Source organism: Electrona antarctica (genome assembly GCF_951216825.1).
Source record: "Electrona antarctica genome assembly, chromosome: 4".
NCBI lineage: Eukaryota > Metazoa > Chordata > Actinopteri > Myctophiformes > Myctophidae > Electrona > Electrona antarctica.
The window spans coordinates 12,154,938-12,171,308 of NC_136809.1; the positions used below are offsets into that span (position 1 = coordinate 12,154,938).

The 16,371-nt window shown below is 41.2% G+C and overlaps 1 protein-coding gene across 1 annotated transcript in view; it reads right to left on the bottom strand.

Annotated features, from left to right (window-relative positions):
* Window positions 1–16,371, bottom strand: part of neurl1aa (neuralized E3 ubiquitin protein ligase 1Aa) — a 75,987-nt gene that overhangs the window by 47,724 nt on the left and 11,892 nt on the right. Inside the window, exons 2-3 of the mRNA XM_079500195.1 lie at window positions 7,902–8,155; window positions 3,127–3,448 (exon numbers count right to left, since the gene is read on the bottom strand). Coding sequence (XP_079356321.1) covers window positions 3,127–3,448; window positions 7,902–8,155 — 576 coding nt within the window. The remainder of the gene's footprint in view (window positions 1–3,126; window positions 3,449–7,901; window positions 8,156–16,371) is intronic.

Here is a 16,371-nt window from a genome sequence, read left to right on the forward strand (position 1 = left end):
GCAGTTCAGAAACCCGTCCACCAGTGACATCATCGATGGTGAATCCAAGCTAATAGAAACGGCAGGCTTTCTTTTCCTGAAAAGTTGCAATGCAAAAGTTGAAGCCACCGTTCTCACGATAATAAAAATCTAAACATATTTTAAAACAAATCTTGTTTAAAAAAAAATCTGCCTAATGATGATGTCACTGGTGGACGGGTGTCCGAACTGCCCAAAGCCCTCCTATGAGACACAGACTGAGTAGGAAAAAATGGTGGTGTTTTATCATGAACATTAGTGAGGACCAATTATATGAAGAGATGTTGAAAAGTGGTGAAGTGGTCCTTTAACCAATGCCCTAGCTAGGCTGCCCTGATTAAGAGCTGACAGTAAAAGTCTTAACCAATTGAACGCCAGAAATGCCGAAATGAGGAGAGAGAGTACCAATTAATCAGCTTTCACTTTTAAGGTGTTACAGTTCCAATTTTGTCTGCTCATTAATTTGTGGTGTCACTTCCAATTTTCACTTGTTTATCCTGTATACCAAACAGCTTGTGACCATGTAAGAACTACACTGGATCCACTGGAACACAGCCCCCCCCCTTTGTATTGAGTTTGTGCTTGAAATGTACTGTAATTCTGCAAACTGTTAATACATTTTTCAATCAATCAATCAATCAAAGCTTGTGACCATGTAAGAACTACACTGGATCCACTGGAACAAAGCCTTTGTTATTTTATAAAAGCAGGGGGAATACAAAAAGTTAGAATATGGATTATGGAGATGAGATTTCTGCCCGACAGCAACGATACACACAGTGGTGTGTAGTTTGGTTTGACATCAACTAAAACCTGAGGCTGCAACGGAGCTTAGAGCAGGAGATGGGGGGGGGGGGGGGGTTGGGGTTCGTATACAGATAATACAACTCCCCTCACACTTGCAATGCAAAATATCCCCCCCCCCCCCTCCTCCTCCTCCTCCCCACCAGCTGAGAGATACCGGCGTCAATCAACACAGGGCACAATAAGGATCGAATGCGTGCTATCTGCGGGACATTTGACCTCGGGTCTATTTTTACTAGATGACTGGGGATGACAGCACGGGATATGTGTGTGTATGTATATATATATACCCCCCCCTAAGTCACAAAAAGGCCCCGGGACTATGCTGTCCCATGCTATGCCTTTGTGGTGTGTGTGTATATATATATATGCTATAAGCTTGTGTACTGTAGCATGCCTGAACGCACAAGGGGTGTCCCTTATGTGTTGCCCTCGTTGTCATATGTCAAAATTGGAAGTGTAAATACAGGGGGCCGAATATTAGTTAAGAGCCCAGCTGGTTCGGGGACAACCAGGGGTCCAAATAGGTCTGTAACTCTGAGAGTGTACAAAATAGTTCCACACTTTACAGTGTAGTTTGTGGTCCCAGAGATAAAACATCGTATCAAATGGGGGGGGCATGGCCTATAATGCTTATCAAACTGGGGGGTCCTTAAAATAAAAAAAAGTTTGAGAATCACTGAACTGAACTAAACTACTAACTTAATTCTGAGAAGGGTTCATTTGGTTCCATTTTGTAAAATGTTCGTCGACTACTTTTTGTCACTGACGAAAACTAAATGAAAACTAAGCTATGACTAAAACTAAGACTAAATATATTGACAATTTCATCAATAAATAAAAACTACACTAAAATGTTAGGAAGGGACTAGCGGACAAGAGATCCAGTACAAGTCATTTTACACTTGGTTGCATGCTGAAAATAGCCAATCCACAAGCTCACAACACTCACATCGCAGTGTGAGCTTGTAGATCCACTATTTTCAGCAAGTGCAAAATCAGCCATTACGACCGCCTCAAGGCCTGACAAAATACATATTTTAGTCGACTAAATCAACCGTAGATGGAGTCGACTAAAATCTTATGATATTCAGTCAACTAAAACTAAAACATTCCCGGTGACTAAAACTAAATGGAAACCATTCAAAAGACTATGACTAAAACTAAAACTTGTTGTCAAAATCAACACTGCCCATAAGGGTCTATTATTGGGACCCTGCGGTGGACCCCGACCCCCAAACATTGAGCACCACTACTAGGTTAGATATAGATAGCATTTGTTCCATTGGCTCACCCAGGGCTTTACTGTACACACGGAGGTGGGGCCTGTTTACAGTAAACAAATGACAGAAGGATCTTCAAGGACACACGCTGTGGAACAACAGAAATGGCAATCTAGATCAGGGGTTCTCAACCTTTTTGGCCGGGGACCCCCGAAAATGCTTTGGCAACGTCTCGGAATCAATGGTGTTTTTAATGTTTGTTTAAGGAAAAACAAACGTTAAACAAAAAATAAAATAAAAATAAACGTGTGTATAGGAGGTGCTAGCGCCCCTCAGAAAAGAAAACACAAAAGAACCTATGGAGATAAGAGGTTTAAAATATGGCATAAAAGTACTGACTTCTTACTGACTGCAAAGTGCCATCCTCCGAAACCTCTAATGACACCCCCGCTTCTGTCACTTCATGTTGCAAAGATGCACCAGAGTCTGCACCAAACTGCATGTTTGACACTGAGGCTAAATTAACTCGTTCCCTCCCGTTACCACATACGCGGGGCCAGTGCCTGTGGCCAGTGCCAGCAGAATACACGAAAAATCCAGAGAAGAGTTGTCATCATTGTATTATTTGCGAGACAATTAATCGTAAACTTAAAGATGGTGTGTGCCGTGATTTTTGTATTTTTTCCCAGTTTTTGTGTTTATGAGGTGACAGTACTTCATCAGACCCCTTGGTGTGGTTGTTATGTGCAATGATGTATTCCCTTTGTATTTAGGATTTCTTCCTGGAGGCTGAAACCTTGACAGTCAAACGTGCCAATGAAAAAAACGGTGATATAGTGACATCACACTATCATCCCCCCCCCCCCAACCCCTCCCCCTTTATCATACAACAACAGCTGTGGGTGCGGCTTCAGTTCAGGTGGATCACCACCCATGACCACCCACCAGGCAAACCAGGCATACTGTACACGTTTTTGAAAAAAATCTTCCTCCTTATATAACAATAATACCTGATGTTTTAGTGTGGTAAAAAAATCATGGCACTCCATCTTTAAATTTGTAATGGTGACACTGCCCTTACCTAGAAGCTGCACGCCGCGTGTCAGGCCATAGACGTCGATGAGGGCCCAGAGGGGCTCGGAGGTGCGCACCCCGCTGAAGAACAGCATGGGGCTGGACTCGTTGACGCGGTAGAACACGCGGCCCTTCTTGTCCACCCAGAAGGCGATGACGTGGCCCTCGTTGGCGAACTCCTCGGGCAGGGCCTTGGCCCAGAAGCCGCTCTGGGACACCAGGTCGGGACAGGCGTACTTGGGCAGGTTGTCCGGATTGATCCGGGAGGGGTCCTTGGAGGTGAAGCCGAGGCGCAGGGCTCCGCTCCAGCAGCATTGCTTCTTGGTGATCTGTGGGTGGGACAAGGACAAGATAATGAAGATGTTTCATGCCTTTCTTGGGGATACTGTGGCTGGTTTTTAACTGCAAACACCTGCACTTATTGATTTTGATAGCAGACAGATACTTGCTTTTTGGCTGCCAAGGCATTTGTTTGGTGTCAAAATGTGATATTGCCACACAAATAGGTGGAGAGTCTCAAGGAGGCAAAAATCAAAAGAAAAGGAGGAAACGACTGTATATGTATAGTTTTCATTCCTTCAAACAGCTATAGTTGTATAACTTTGCTTAGGCAAACAAACACTTTAAGAATAAAATAAGGTTAGGTTTAGACATAATGGATAGAATGTCAGTTTTGAGCTTTATGTTTGGGTGAATAGGCTATTGGATAGTACAGTATGTGACAGTCCGTCTTCTGTCATGATTTTCCTCATCAAAGTTTGATGAGGACAGCTAAACATAACAAGACAAAGTTAGGTTTAAAAGGAGGTTGTGATCTCACCATTAAACATGCTAACTCAACACTTCTTATATACCAGAAAGGCTGCATTCAATTACAGTGGCATAAACCCTAGGCAATGTGCTGTAGTGTATAGTGGCGGGATTTTTGTAATTTGTAATGTAATTTGTCATTTTTATTTAACCACATGAACCCTTGGCCTTTTCTTTTTTACACATACCGGTACAACAAAGTATATACTGTATTATTGATGTCGGGTATATCTCGTATCTCCATCATTTATACTTTTTATGTTTTCTTTATTTTCATAAATGAATGCTCTACTTCCTCATACTACTGCATCACACAAAAGGAGCAAAATACTACTACTACTACTACTACTACAAGTACATTAGATCTGCTATTTATAAAAAAATGTAATGCTGAAAAGTAACAGTTTTGGACATTATGAGGTTTACATCCGACATCAACAATATACTATATCGTTGTGGTCGGGCAGAAACCTCTTATCTCTAGATTATGTGTTTATAACAATCAGAACCATAACGTTATATGTCTGAGTTATATTAAATAAAAATAAAGAAATAAAGGTCCTGTACCTGCGACAGTACATCTTTACACTGGTAATGAACTGTATTGTAGAGCAAAAAGAAAACACCAAACTATTTATTTTGAAATTAAATTGCAATATATCTATCTATGTCGAAATAGGTCAAACAAAATCAGACAATTGTTCAATCAATCTCTTTTCAAAATGCAAATTAATTTTTATGACACAAAAGCTCGGCAGATTGAAAGAGGATAATTCAAGCTTGCCCTACAGCTGCAATGTTGCAAATTGCGGCTAAAGGAAATACATTATTTCACACATTTATGTGGCAGTGTCACACATGTTTTGGTATATTTGATCATACTACAGCGTCATGTGAAAGCATCAAAAGTAGAAGATCTTATTACTGTACTTATCTGACCCCGCTTCTGCTATCCCCCATGTTCTCTCTATTCTTAAAGATTTTGGTATCTTTTCTGGATACAAGTTGAACTATCAAAAAAGTGAATTCTACCCAATTAATGGCAAACGTATCACACAGGCGGAGCTGCCATTTCATATCTCGGCCTCAGGATTCAAACATTTGGGTGTACAGGTTACCAGTTTATTCTCATCCCTTTTCTCAGCTAATCTCAAACCCTTGGTGGAACAAGTCAAATTAGATCTCCAAAGATGGGATAGCTTACCTTTATCTTTGACAGGTAAAATCCAGTCTATTAAAATTACCATACTCCCAAAGTTTGCCTAAATCCTTTTTTAAATCTTTAGATCAGATGATTTCAGCATTTATTTGGGGAGGTAAACAGCCCAGAATTAAAAATTCTGTTATACAAAGGAGCCGTGATGATGGGGGGTTAGCTCTACCCAATTTTACTTATTATTATTGGTCAGCCAATGTTCAGAAAATGGCCTACTGGTTCCACTCCCCTCTAACTGACTGGTGTGTACTGGAATTTAAATCATGCCACTCAATGTCTCTCCCAGTAGTACTCTACTCTAAATTACCCCCATCACCATCTAAATTTACCCAAAACCCAGTAGTGATTGCCACCATTAACATTTGGTCACAGTTACGCTCCCACTTTAAATTTAAAGATGGCTCTATAAATTGTCCCATACTTGGCAATCACCTATTCCCTCCCTCTATGTCAGACTTGGCTTTCAAACAGTGGAAAGATAAAGGTCTTGTCAAATTCTCAGATCTCTAGAGGTATATTCAGAGGTATATTCAGTAGTTTTGAGAAAATTCGTACCAATTATGATCTACCCCACAATAATCTTTCCCGATACTTTCAAGAGAGACTTTGTTAAAAATCAATTTCCCTCCTACCCTGAGAAACCAGCGAATAAACCATGGGACAACCTTCTAATACTGCATCCTGGGCAAAGGGGCCATATTTCAGTGAGTTATCAGTCTCTTATGAGATTAAACATCCTCCCTATGGAAAAGAATAGGAATAGGTGGGAGACCGAGTTGGGTGAAACCTTTCTTGATGAATGGTGGGATGGGGCCATTGATCGAGTCAACACATCAACATCATGTGCTAGACTAGGCCTTATTCAATTCAAAGTCTTTCATAGACTTAATTACTGCAAATCTAAACTTGCCACAATATATCCTGGAATTGATGATAAATATGATAGGTGTGCTCTCTCACCAGCTAATCACACACACATGTTCTGGTCTTGCCCCAAGCCGGTACACTATTGGACTAAAATATTTGAGATTGTGTCTGATATATTTGAGGTTCGTTTGGAGCCGTCACCCCAGATAGCTATTTTTGGGGTACCATCAGATTTTGAACTTCTAACCCAAAAACAGTCTATTATGGTGGCATTTGCCACACTGATAGCAAGACGTAGAATATTGTTGGGATGGAAATCCCCAACTCCTCCTTCTATAGCTATGTGGCTTAAGGATATTATGGGTTTTTTAAAATAAATAAAGTTTACAATTAGAGGTTCAACAGAAAGGTTATTTTCTAGCTGGCAACCATTTATTACCTATTTTGAGAATCTGAGAGTACTTCCGACAGACTAATTGAGTCAATACTATGTGTTTGTTTTTGCTTTCTCATAATGATAGAATTGTCTATAAAGGAGTAATCATTTATAGGGGGTGAACATTCCCATTCAACGCAATCATTTCTAACATAACTATCTCTTGAACTCGAATAACCCAACTCATAATTGTAATTATTTTATTTTTGTTTTTTTTATTTATATTGTTTTTGTCATCTGTGTTTAAATAATTGTGTGTGTCCTATTGTTTACACTTGATCAAATATGCATGGTTGTTTGATTGGACTGGACTTTTTTTTGTCGTTGTTTTTGTGTGTCTGTACTCAATTATTATTATTATTTATTTATATATTGTTTTAATGATGACGATAACTGTGGGGGGAGGGATGGGGTGAGGGGGGGAGGGATGGGGTGAGGGAGAAAATGGGAAAAAAATGGTATGTTCAAACTAAACTTAAATTGTTGAAACCTGCTACTAATAAACATATATTGCAGATCTGCAATCTTGTAATCTGCTACTTTTGCTATTTTTGAGTTTGAATCCTGCATTTTTGTCAGGTTGCCACCGACAGAGACGATACATAACTTTGCTGGGTCAGCTCCCTGGACCAGCTGGTGAAATCTGAGATAGGAACATAGCGCTTTGATGCATCAATTCTCAGACCCAAATGAACCAGGCATCTCCCCAGGTTTGAATTTGAGTTATGGATTATGGAAGGGAAACGGAACATTACTGAAAAGGACCATGCACACCGAGCAAGCTGTCCTTGGATGAGGGCAAGTCAGAAAAGGATGTTTTCTCTTCAGTTAAATTATACTCAAATATATAACGTTGATATACCTTCCAATCCGGGAAAGCATCCGTGTTCATTTTAGATGCTGATAAATAAATACATGTTTTAGAAGGCGTTTTTTTAATTTTTAAATGGGCCTCAAGTCTAAATAAGAGAATGTGTAAACAAACGAACAAACACAAACAAACACAATTTACACAACACTGACAATCTAACATGTTTATGAAATCTATGAGAACGTTTATTTTGCAACACAATTTTACACAACATGCACTGCTTTCATCTCTCTCTCTCAGCCAAGCGGTCCTTGGCCTGACAAACCCTGAAGAACGCCCTGCTGTATATAATGTAGCCCAGACAGTGGGTCGGGACCCATTTGTGTGTTGCGTTATGAGTTTTTGTGCCCTACATTTGGTTTTCAATTATTAGTATTATTATTTCAACACATTTTCAAAAAACATTCCCCAAAAAGCAAAGCTTTTCACAAAATCCAATGATTTTTTTTCAATCACGAAGTGACACGTTGTGAGCTTGTAGATCTGCTATTTTCACTATAGTTTGGGTCCCCGGGCGAAAATCTAATTTCTGTTTTGGGTCGGGGGCTGAAACGTTTGGGGAACCACTGCTGTATAGCCTACCTTGAGGCGGACCTGCTCGTAGAGCGCGACGGGCCGGTGTGTGAAGGTGATGGCGTTGCAGAAGCTGGCCTGTCTCTTGACCAGCCTCTGGGCCGGGTCCATGGCGATCTGGCAGCCCTTGGTGTTGGGGTGGAAGAGCAGCGGGCTGAGGGCCAGCGGACCCCCCATCCCGCCGCACTGGATGGGCAGGCAGCGTTTGTTGGGCTTGTGGTGACACCGGTGCGCCGCGGCCGGGAACGGGCCGCCCAGTGAGTCTGAGGGAGGGACGGAGAGCAAGATAATATAATTATCTGTATCGCGGAGATTGTCAATTATCGTGAAATTGTCCTACGTCATACACTCATTGTCCTACGTCATACACTACGTCATACACCTCGTCATACACTACGTCCTACGTCATAGACTGGGCTGTGGTTGAGCTGCAGATTCAGCACCACTTAAACCATCTATACTTGATAAAACGGACCTGTAAAGATCACATTTGGTACGTTCATAATTCACTCTACAGTACACAAATCGCAAAATAGCAGACGAGAGAGAGAGCGAGAGAGACACAGACAGACAGACAGACAGACAGACAGACAGACAGACAGACAGACAGACAGACAGACAGACGAGGAGGTGAGTTTCAGTTTAAGTGGGAGTGTCAGTGAAGCCATACTGCCATAGCCTCCAGTCATTGTGAATTGATGACTGACTGTTTGTGGTTTCAACAGTTACACATTAGGGCGTAACAGCAAAGAGAAATAGCTGCGTCGTCTGTCTAATCTAAAGACTTCCATGTTCTCAAAGTAACAATTACATCTGTGGTTGTGCGTGCTAACGGCAATAATAAAAAACATGTTTTCACCCCATATTATCGCTCTGTTCTTGACTGTATGTTCAAAATGACTAAAACAAATAAATAAATAAAAACAGCTGGCTTCATTATTTTATGAACCATTTGTGAGTAGAAAGTTCAGAGTTCAGACATCCATTTCAGTGGACGTGCTTTATGCAACTAGTGGAAACTACAAATATCATAGTAATAATAGCATTGCCCACTGAATTTGAATTAAATCAACATCCTTCACTTAAACGACTACCAACTAGAGTAGACATGCATGAATTCATACAAAGTACATTATCATTATCAAATATTTGTAGTGTATTCAGTCACTACTTGGAAATAGAGTTGCTCAGTTACAGTGCATGCATAGTAAACAGCATAATAATATGCTGTTTACTATAATAATACTATATATAATATGACACTAGTACTATCGAATAGATCATCCCAAAGAAGTTGCAAACAAACAAACTCGTTTGAGTGTTATTATTGATCACAAGGCTTGGTGCAGGGAGTCCTGGGGTGTCCTGGGGTGCAGTAGTTCTGACTGCTAATGAGATGCATGGAGGAGAAATGCGTTTGACTGGGAAGCTGGGAGCAGGTGGCTGAGGAAATCTGCCCCTAGACACACACACAAACACACACAGTCACACAATCACACACACTCACACAGCTCCATCAGTCACACTCGACATTTACGTTCTGTCGTAAGACGGGCCGGCGCAGCGAAAATTGTCGATCTGCAAGCCCACAACGCGCCATGGATGTGGCGCGTTGTGGGCTTGCAGATCGACAGCTTTGAGTTTGCAAACCAGCGATCTTCGGCATGAATCAGGCTATCACTGACAACAACACAGCACTGTCGCATTTGGAAACAGGCTCCAAATAGAACACTTCATCATTCAAGTGAACAAGGCTCATTTGGTTCATTTCTTTTTACAGCACTGTTCTAAGGGCTAAGGGCCTCAGAGGGGTGTTTTGTAACATTTCTAGGCAAAAGAGGCCAGCGTTGCTGAATTTATAGCAAAATCTAGGGCTCTTTGGGTGCCGTCGGGTTCAACCCAACCCTGAACACCCGAGTGGAGTGCACTGCAGATGCTGTCATCAGTGTTGCCAATCCCATAACACTATACAGTAACTTAGCGCATTATATTCCGATCTCCAGAAGGCGATGATCAATTTGGGTTGAGTGAAACCTAATAGATAACTGATAACTAACTAGTATTATACTTATTATGTTAGTAGACAAAAGCACAGCAGTTGGGTCACATCCTGAGGAGCCCTGATAAAACACCAAATCAATCTCACAACTACAGCCTTCTCTCCAGTCTACTGTCTTTGTTTGTCTTGTAATGAGCTTTCCACTGAGTGTTTCTATTTATGTATTCATTTATTTTATCTCACACGACACGCATCCACCGTCCAGTCTGGCTCCATAATAATAATAATAATAATAAGGGCATCGCCGCTTGCCTTTTGTCTCAGAACGAACGAGCCACAGGAGAGCAGTGAAGTGAATGTGGGCTCGGCTCACGTGGGCCCAGCAGCCAGATTGAGTCTGAATGCATTACGGGGCGCTACAGAGAGGCGCAGCTGCCGAGGAGAGCGAGCGGAGGTTAAGTGTGAATTCATGTTCCTTAGCAACCCCCTCGCATCAAAAGGGCTTGATCAGCGAGCTCGTTCAGACCCCGGCTATCATCTAGGGAGACACAACAGATGCCATGTTGTTTGCCAGGGAGGGCACAACAACCCAAGCAACCACACAATATCTCCGTTTTCACATTCAGAGCTTACTGGCACTGTTCTTATCGAAAGAGCTCATTCTGACCAGGGAGAATACAAAAGAATGGAAATTCAGTGTTTGCCATTGTACAATTCTGGCATGATTGTTTTAAGTTTAGTTAGTAATGAAGTTATATTGAGTTTGTTTATTGATTTGAATTGAATACATTTTGAGAAACTTTATTTAACCAGTTACTTTCAGGGGATGAAGGGTCACATTCATAATATCATTGATGCCGGGCAGAAACCTCTTATCTCCATATTCTAACTAGCATCAAAAGTACAATTGTGAAAAGTAACGGGTTTCCACCCGACAGCGATGATCTAGCCTCGCATAGCCAGCCTTCATCTGCCTTTGCAACCCATATTGCCCCAGGCAGATGAATCAAATCAACTCAACCGTTAATTATATAGCACATATTAACACAACCAGAGTTGATCAAAGTGCTTCACAACAAAAGATTAAAATTAAAGCAAATTACATCACGCAGCACAAAGAAAACATAGCATAAGAACCGTGGGACATGGATAGTAAGAATGCATATTAAACAAGTTAAAATCAGATTGAAAGCCAGGGAAAAAAGGTGCGTTTTAAGTAGGGACTTAAAAATGTCAATGGTTTGAGCAACTCTAATATGAGGGGGGGGGGGTTGTTCCTTAGCTCAGGGGCTGCCATCGCAAACGCACGGTCTCACATTAAGTCTGGTCCCTCCCGATAGTGGGAGGACTTCACGGACGGAATGGTGACGGCCAACCAGGTTCGTCTGGAACCAGGCCAGGCGGGACATTGCGAGAAAATAAATCTAACACTGAGAGGGATGAGACTAATATCCACACAGTGATATTAGTATTGCTACGCGAGGCTAGCGATGATCATCATCTGTAACGTTGCCTGTGGTTTGTGCTGATGTCATGACTTGAGGCTTAAGTTGCTTCTCTCTCTCTCTCTCTCTCTCTCTCTCTGTTGTTCTGCATCAGGATTGTATAGGGTGTATACGTCTATCGTGATGTCACTCTTCTACCTACTGTATGTCTATGCCCCGTGTCTGTAACTTTTACTGCTGTGCTGTCTCTGGTGCCTGAATTCCCCCCCCCACAGGATTAATAAAAGGTATCCATCTACAGTATCGATCTACATCTACGTATCTGCTAGTTTCACTATTATTGATATTATTTTGAATATTTCTGGAAAATCTTTGAATCCTTTTGGAAAATGTCCAAATGTTAACTATTTTGAATACTTCAGCATTTTAAAAAGTAAATACTGCAGTCTACTCTACATGAACACAATCACTGAGCAACTTCAACTTGCAGTTAGTACCGTCTTGAATCGGAGAATCGATGCTTTAACTCTTGGTTGAGTACTTTGTCCATCTTTGGTATTAACAACCGGTACACGGCCTGGGCCATGGCTCAGTGGTCCAGGCACCTTGGCTGGTAATCCAGTCTGGCAGTGTGCCGCGGGTTCGACTCCCGATCCCAACGGCCTTTACTGCATGTCTCCCCCCCCCCCCCCCCCCCCCATCTCTCTCCCCATTTCCTGTCAGCCTACTGTCTGTCCCTCCATAAAATATATAAAATAAAGGCGAAAAACATAAAAAAACAAACAAACAAACAAACAACCGGTACACATACTGAAGGAATAGTGAATAGTGAATAGTGAATAGTACTGCATATATCGTTGCTGTCAAACAGACACTTTTGGACATGTGAGGTTTTCCACCCGACCCCAGAGACGATGTTCCCTCCATATTAATCCATTTTGGGCGGGATCCCCTTTTGGTGTTAGCATTATGTTATGCTTTAGCTATTGAAAAATAGCAGACCTACAAGCTCATAGCGCGCCACCGAGTGGCGCGCTACGAGCTTGTAGGTCTGCTATTTTTGAAAAATCGAAGAACGACTGACATAGAAACACAGCTTTTTCAGAAAACTGTCAGGATGTAGAAGACATTTTTAGAGAATCTGATCTCAGGTCAAAATGGGTTAACATCATCTAATCCTGCTCACATTTTGTCATGTTCCTAATGAAGTGAAATGAGCTATGATGTGAATTCATACCTTAGTGACTCGCTCCATCTTGTAAAGTACCATCTGCACGGGGCAAATAGACTAGAACAATGTGGAGCAATGATGATGACTCTGGCTGTGTGCGACCATGTGTAAATCAGCCCGTCCTCTTTCCATCTCGTCTGCTGACATGTACTGTACGACTGGCCACATTTGAGCCGGGTACTTTATGTTAACCCATTCAGGCCTGACGTCGAAATTAAAAAAAAAAAGTTTTCTAAATCATGACAATTTTCGGAAAGATTTGAGGCACATTTTAACGATTTTTCAAAAATAGCAGACCTACAAGCTCATAGCGCGCCACTCGGTGGCGCGCTATGAGCTTGTAGATCTGCTATACAATGTTTAAAACACCAAAAGGGGTTCCCGCCCCAAAATGGGTTCATGGTTAATGTGGTTAAACGCTAACGTGACATGGATGCGTTCCAGGTCTCAATGGATTAACCCATTTTGACGTGAGATCAGATTCTAAAAATGTCTTCTACATCCTGACAGTTTTCTGAAAAAGCTATGTTTCTGTGTCAGTGGTTCTTCGATTTTTTTTCAAAAATAGCAGACCTACAAGCTCGTAGCGCGCCACTCGGTGGCGCGCTATGAGCTTGTAGATCTGCTATTTTTCAATAGCTAAAGCATAACATAATGCTAACACCAAAAGGGGTTCCCGCCAAAAATGGGTTAAAAAATGAACTGGAAAAAAAACCCAGACCGCCGAAAAGCAAAATTGCTATAACTTTTCTGCTAATGTTCTGCTTAGCCATGTGTATGCAAAAACAGTATTTTATCGATTATTTTCAACTAATGTGTATATAATGCAGTAGTTTGAAATGGGCTTAAGTAGTTAATTCATATCATAATGTATTTCCCCCCCCCCTTTCCTCGAAATGTAGTGGAGTCAAGTCATACATCTTTGTCGGGTGGAAACCTCATATATCCAAAACTGTTACAGTTATACTTGTCAGTCACGCTTGTAGATCTGCTACTTTGGATACTTTTGTGCGACGCTGTAATTTACGAAAAGAAAAAAACATGCAAAACGTTAAAATATGGAGATAGGGGGTTTCCACCCGACAGCGCCAAAATACTCAAGTAAAGTACGGACACTCAAACAATGTACTCGGGTGGTACGGTACTCAAGTAAATGTACTCTGGTACTGTCCACCGACCGTGAGCATGTGTGATGCCGGGCGGACAGAACACACAGTGAACAGACTGTCCTCCTCTGACATGAAGTGCAGACGTCTTTATTGAACTTAATGACAGCGTTACTGTCATGACAACTCCAATCCCTTCCCACAACACATTGGCATGTATGCGACTAAGACCTCTCATGGCCCAATGGATGCCTTTGTTAAGCCGTAAGCTAATCTCTGGCCGTCGTCATCTGGCTAAGGAGAATGGTGAACCAAAGGTTACATGACCATGTTGTACCCGGCCGCATCTGTGTGTGTGTCTGTGTGTCTGTGTCTGTGTCTGTGTGTCTGTGTGTGCGTGTGTGTGTGTGTGTGAGAGAGAATACATGTGAGGACCAAATGTCCCATTTTCCATGGTCCTCACAGGAGAAACGGTTGTTTTATGGTTGAAAAAATATTTCTAGAGATGCGCGAAAAAGATTCAGGTTGTGGTTAGGTTCAGGATTAGACATTAGAGGTTAGTTGTATGGGTTGGAGTTAGAGTAAAATAGGATTTATACAATAGTGCATGCCAGTGTGTTGTGCACCGAAAGATACCCGATCTACAGGCTCACAACGCATTGCAGCGCAACATGTTATGAGCTTGAATTTTTCGGTTTGGGCTTTACAGTTAAAATTGCCCCCAAAGATTAAGAATGGCATTCATAAAATTGCTGATGTCCTCACAAGTATAGTAATACAATTTACAAACCTGTGTGCCCGCGCGCGCGTGCGCGTGTGCGTGCGTGCGGGCTGTGCACAAACACGTTGAGCTTTTTTATTGTGTGTTTAAACTAACTGTAAATCCTATCTGCTGTGACCCATGTCAGCCAAAATGGTTTACAATGCAAACAGAGATCCAACTGTTTGTGAACGTTTAAATATTTGTTCAGGATGTCCCGGGAACCAGATGGAAAACCCAACAACCATAAAGGTTATTCTCTCTAAATATAGTATCTCCCTAACTCAAGGATACTATACTAGTACTTTACTATAATGCTTAAAGCTATCCTCAATGTGTATAAAATACATCAATAAGTTCAAGCCATCTTCAAACAAAAGTGTGTGTGTGTGTGTGTGTGTGTGTGTGTGTGTGTGTGTGTGTGTGTGTGTGTGTGTGTCATGTGGGTGGTTAATTGGAAAACCATAACACATCTGGTTAGAAACCATAGCACATCAGTTTTGTAGCACATGTATTGTTGATGTACTGCATCCAGACAGTTCAAATCATTTCAGGTCATTTAGTTGTCAAATAAATGGCGTACTTAATTGCCTTAACTCTTAAGTCTTACTAGGCTTAAATAGTGAATAGTTAAACCCTGTCTTGTGTTGTTTATATAGGCTGGGCAATATGACTTCAAATCATTATCACGATTATTTCTATTTTTTTGCCACGGTTACAGTAAGGTATTTCTCTTTTCTTTACTTTGAAAATAGCAGATTAGCTATTTAGCAAAAGCTATTTGATACGATTGATTTTTTTTGTACACCACCATTCCATATACACAAATACAGGGTTAAGTCAAGTGGTTAATCAGACTTATCAAGAGCAGTTGAGACGAATAACAGTCTAAGTCCATAATTTATTCTGACCCCTCCAAAAAAAAAAAAAAAGATACATAGGCCTATATATATATATATATATATATATATATATATATATATATTATTTTTATGAGCTTGTTGATGTATCGGTTCTGTTAAGTGGCCCAGCCCGACAATGTAGTATGCATTAATAAGATGAATAACTAGGGCATATTAACATGCAGGGATGTACACATGCACATAGAGGCATGCACAGGAGGCCAGTGGAACCTACAGTATGCAGCGACTTGGTGCTATTAAGGACGCTGATCTTAATGTTCAAAACCATAGCACTAATATTACTAGGACAGCTTTTTACCATAAAAAAGCCAAATTTAGAAGCTTCTTAATGCCTTTGATAAAACGGGTCCACGCATAAATCTTCAACAGGATTATGGGCTCTTCGCTGGACTTCCTAAAAAAATATGAAAAAGGCTGTTCGAAGGCTTCAGGTCATTTAGACATAATTATGTTCTCTGGAACAAGAATAGCTCAACACATTATTCTACTTAAATTGATTTCCAAGTACTACAAGGCTCTTAACCACAAGAACCCTAGTGTTCCTATTCTGGGAAGACGGATATTCTATCTCTAACAAGCCGATCTATAAGCTCACACAGATCTGCTATTTTTGGCTGAGATATTTAGTGTGTAGAGTGTAAACAGAAGGGGGGCCTAGCATAGAGCCCTGGGGGACTCCGGTCAGCTAAGTATATAGGGTTTAAGAGGTTTATCTCCTGAATGCATCTCTGACCGTAAGCCTATCAGACCTGTCAGATCATCAATTGAGACACTGGTCTCCCAACTACAATCTACACCTGGTGAAGGTGCATATGATCCTATACTCTGGAATAAACTTTCATTAACCTCAAGTCTCCTCTTCTGGGGGTTAACCCATTTTGACCTGAGATCAGATTCTAAAAATGTCTTCTACATCCTGACAGTTTTCTGAAAAAGCTATGTTTCTATGTCAGTCGTTCTTCGATTTTTCAAAAATAGCAGACCTACAAGCTTGTAGCGCGCTATGAGCTTGTAG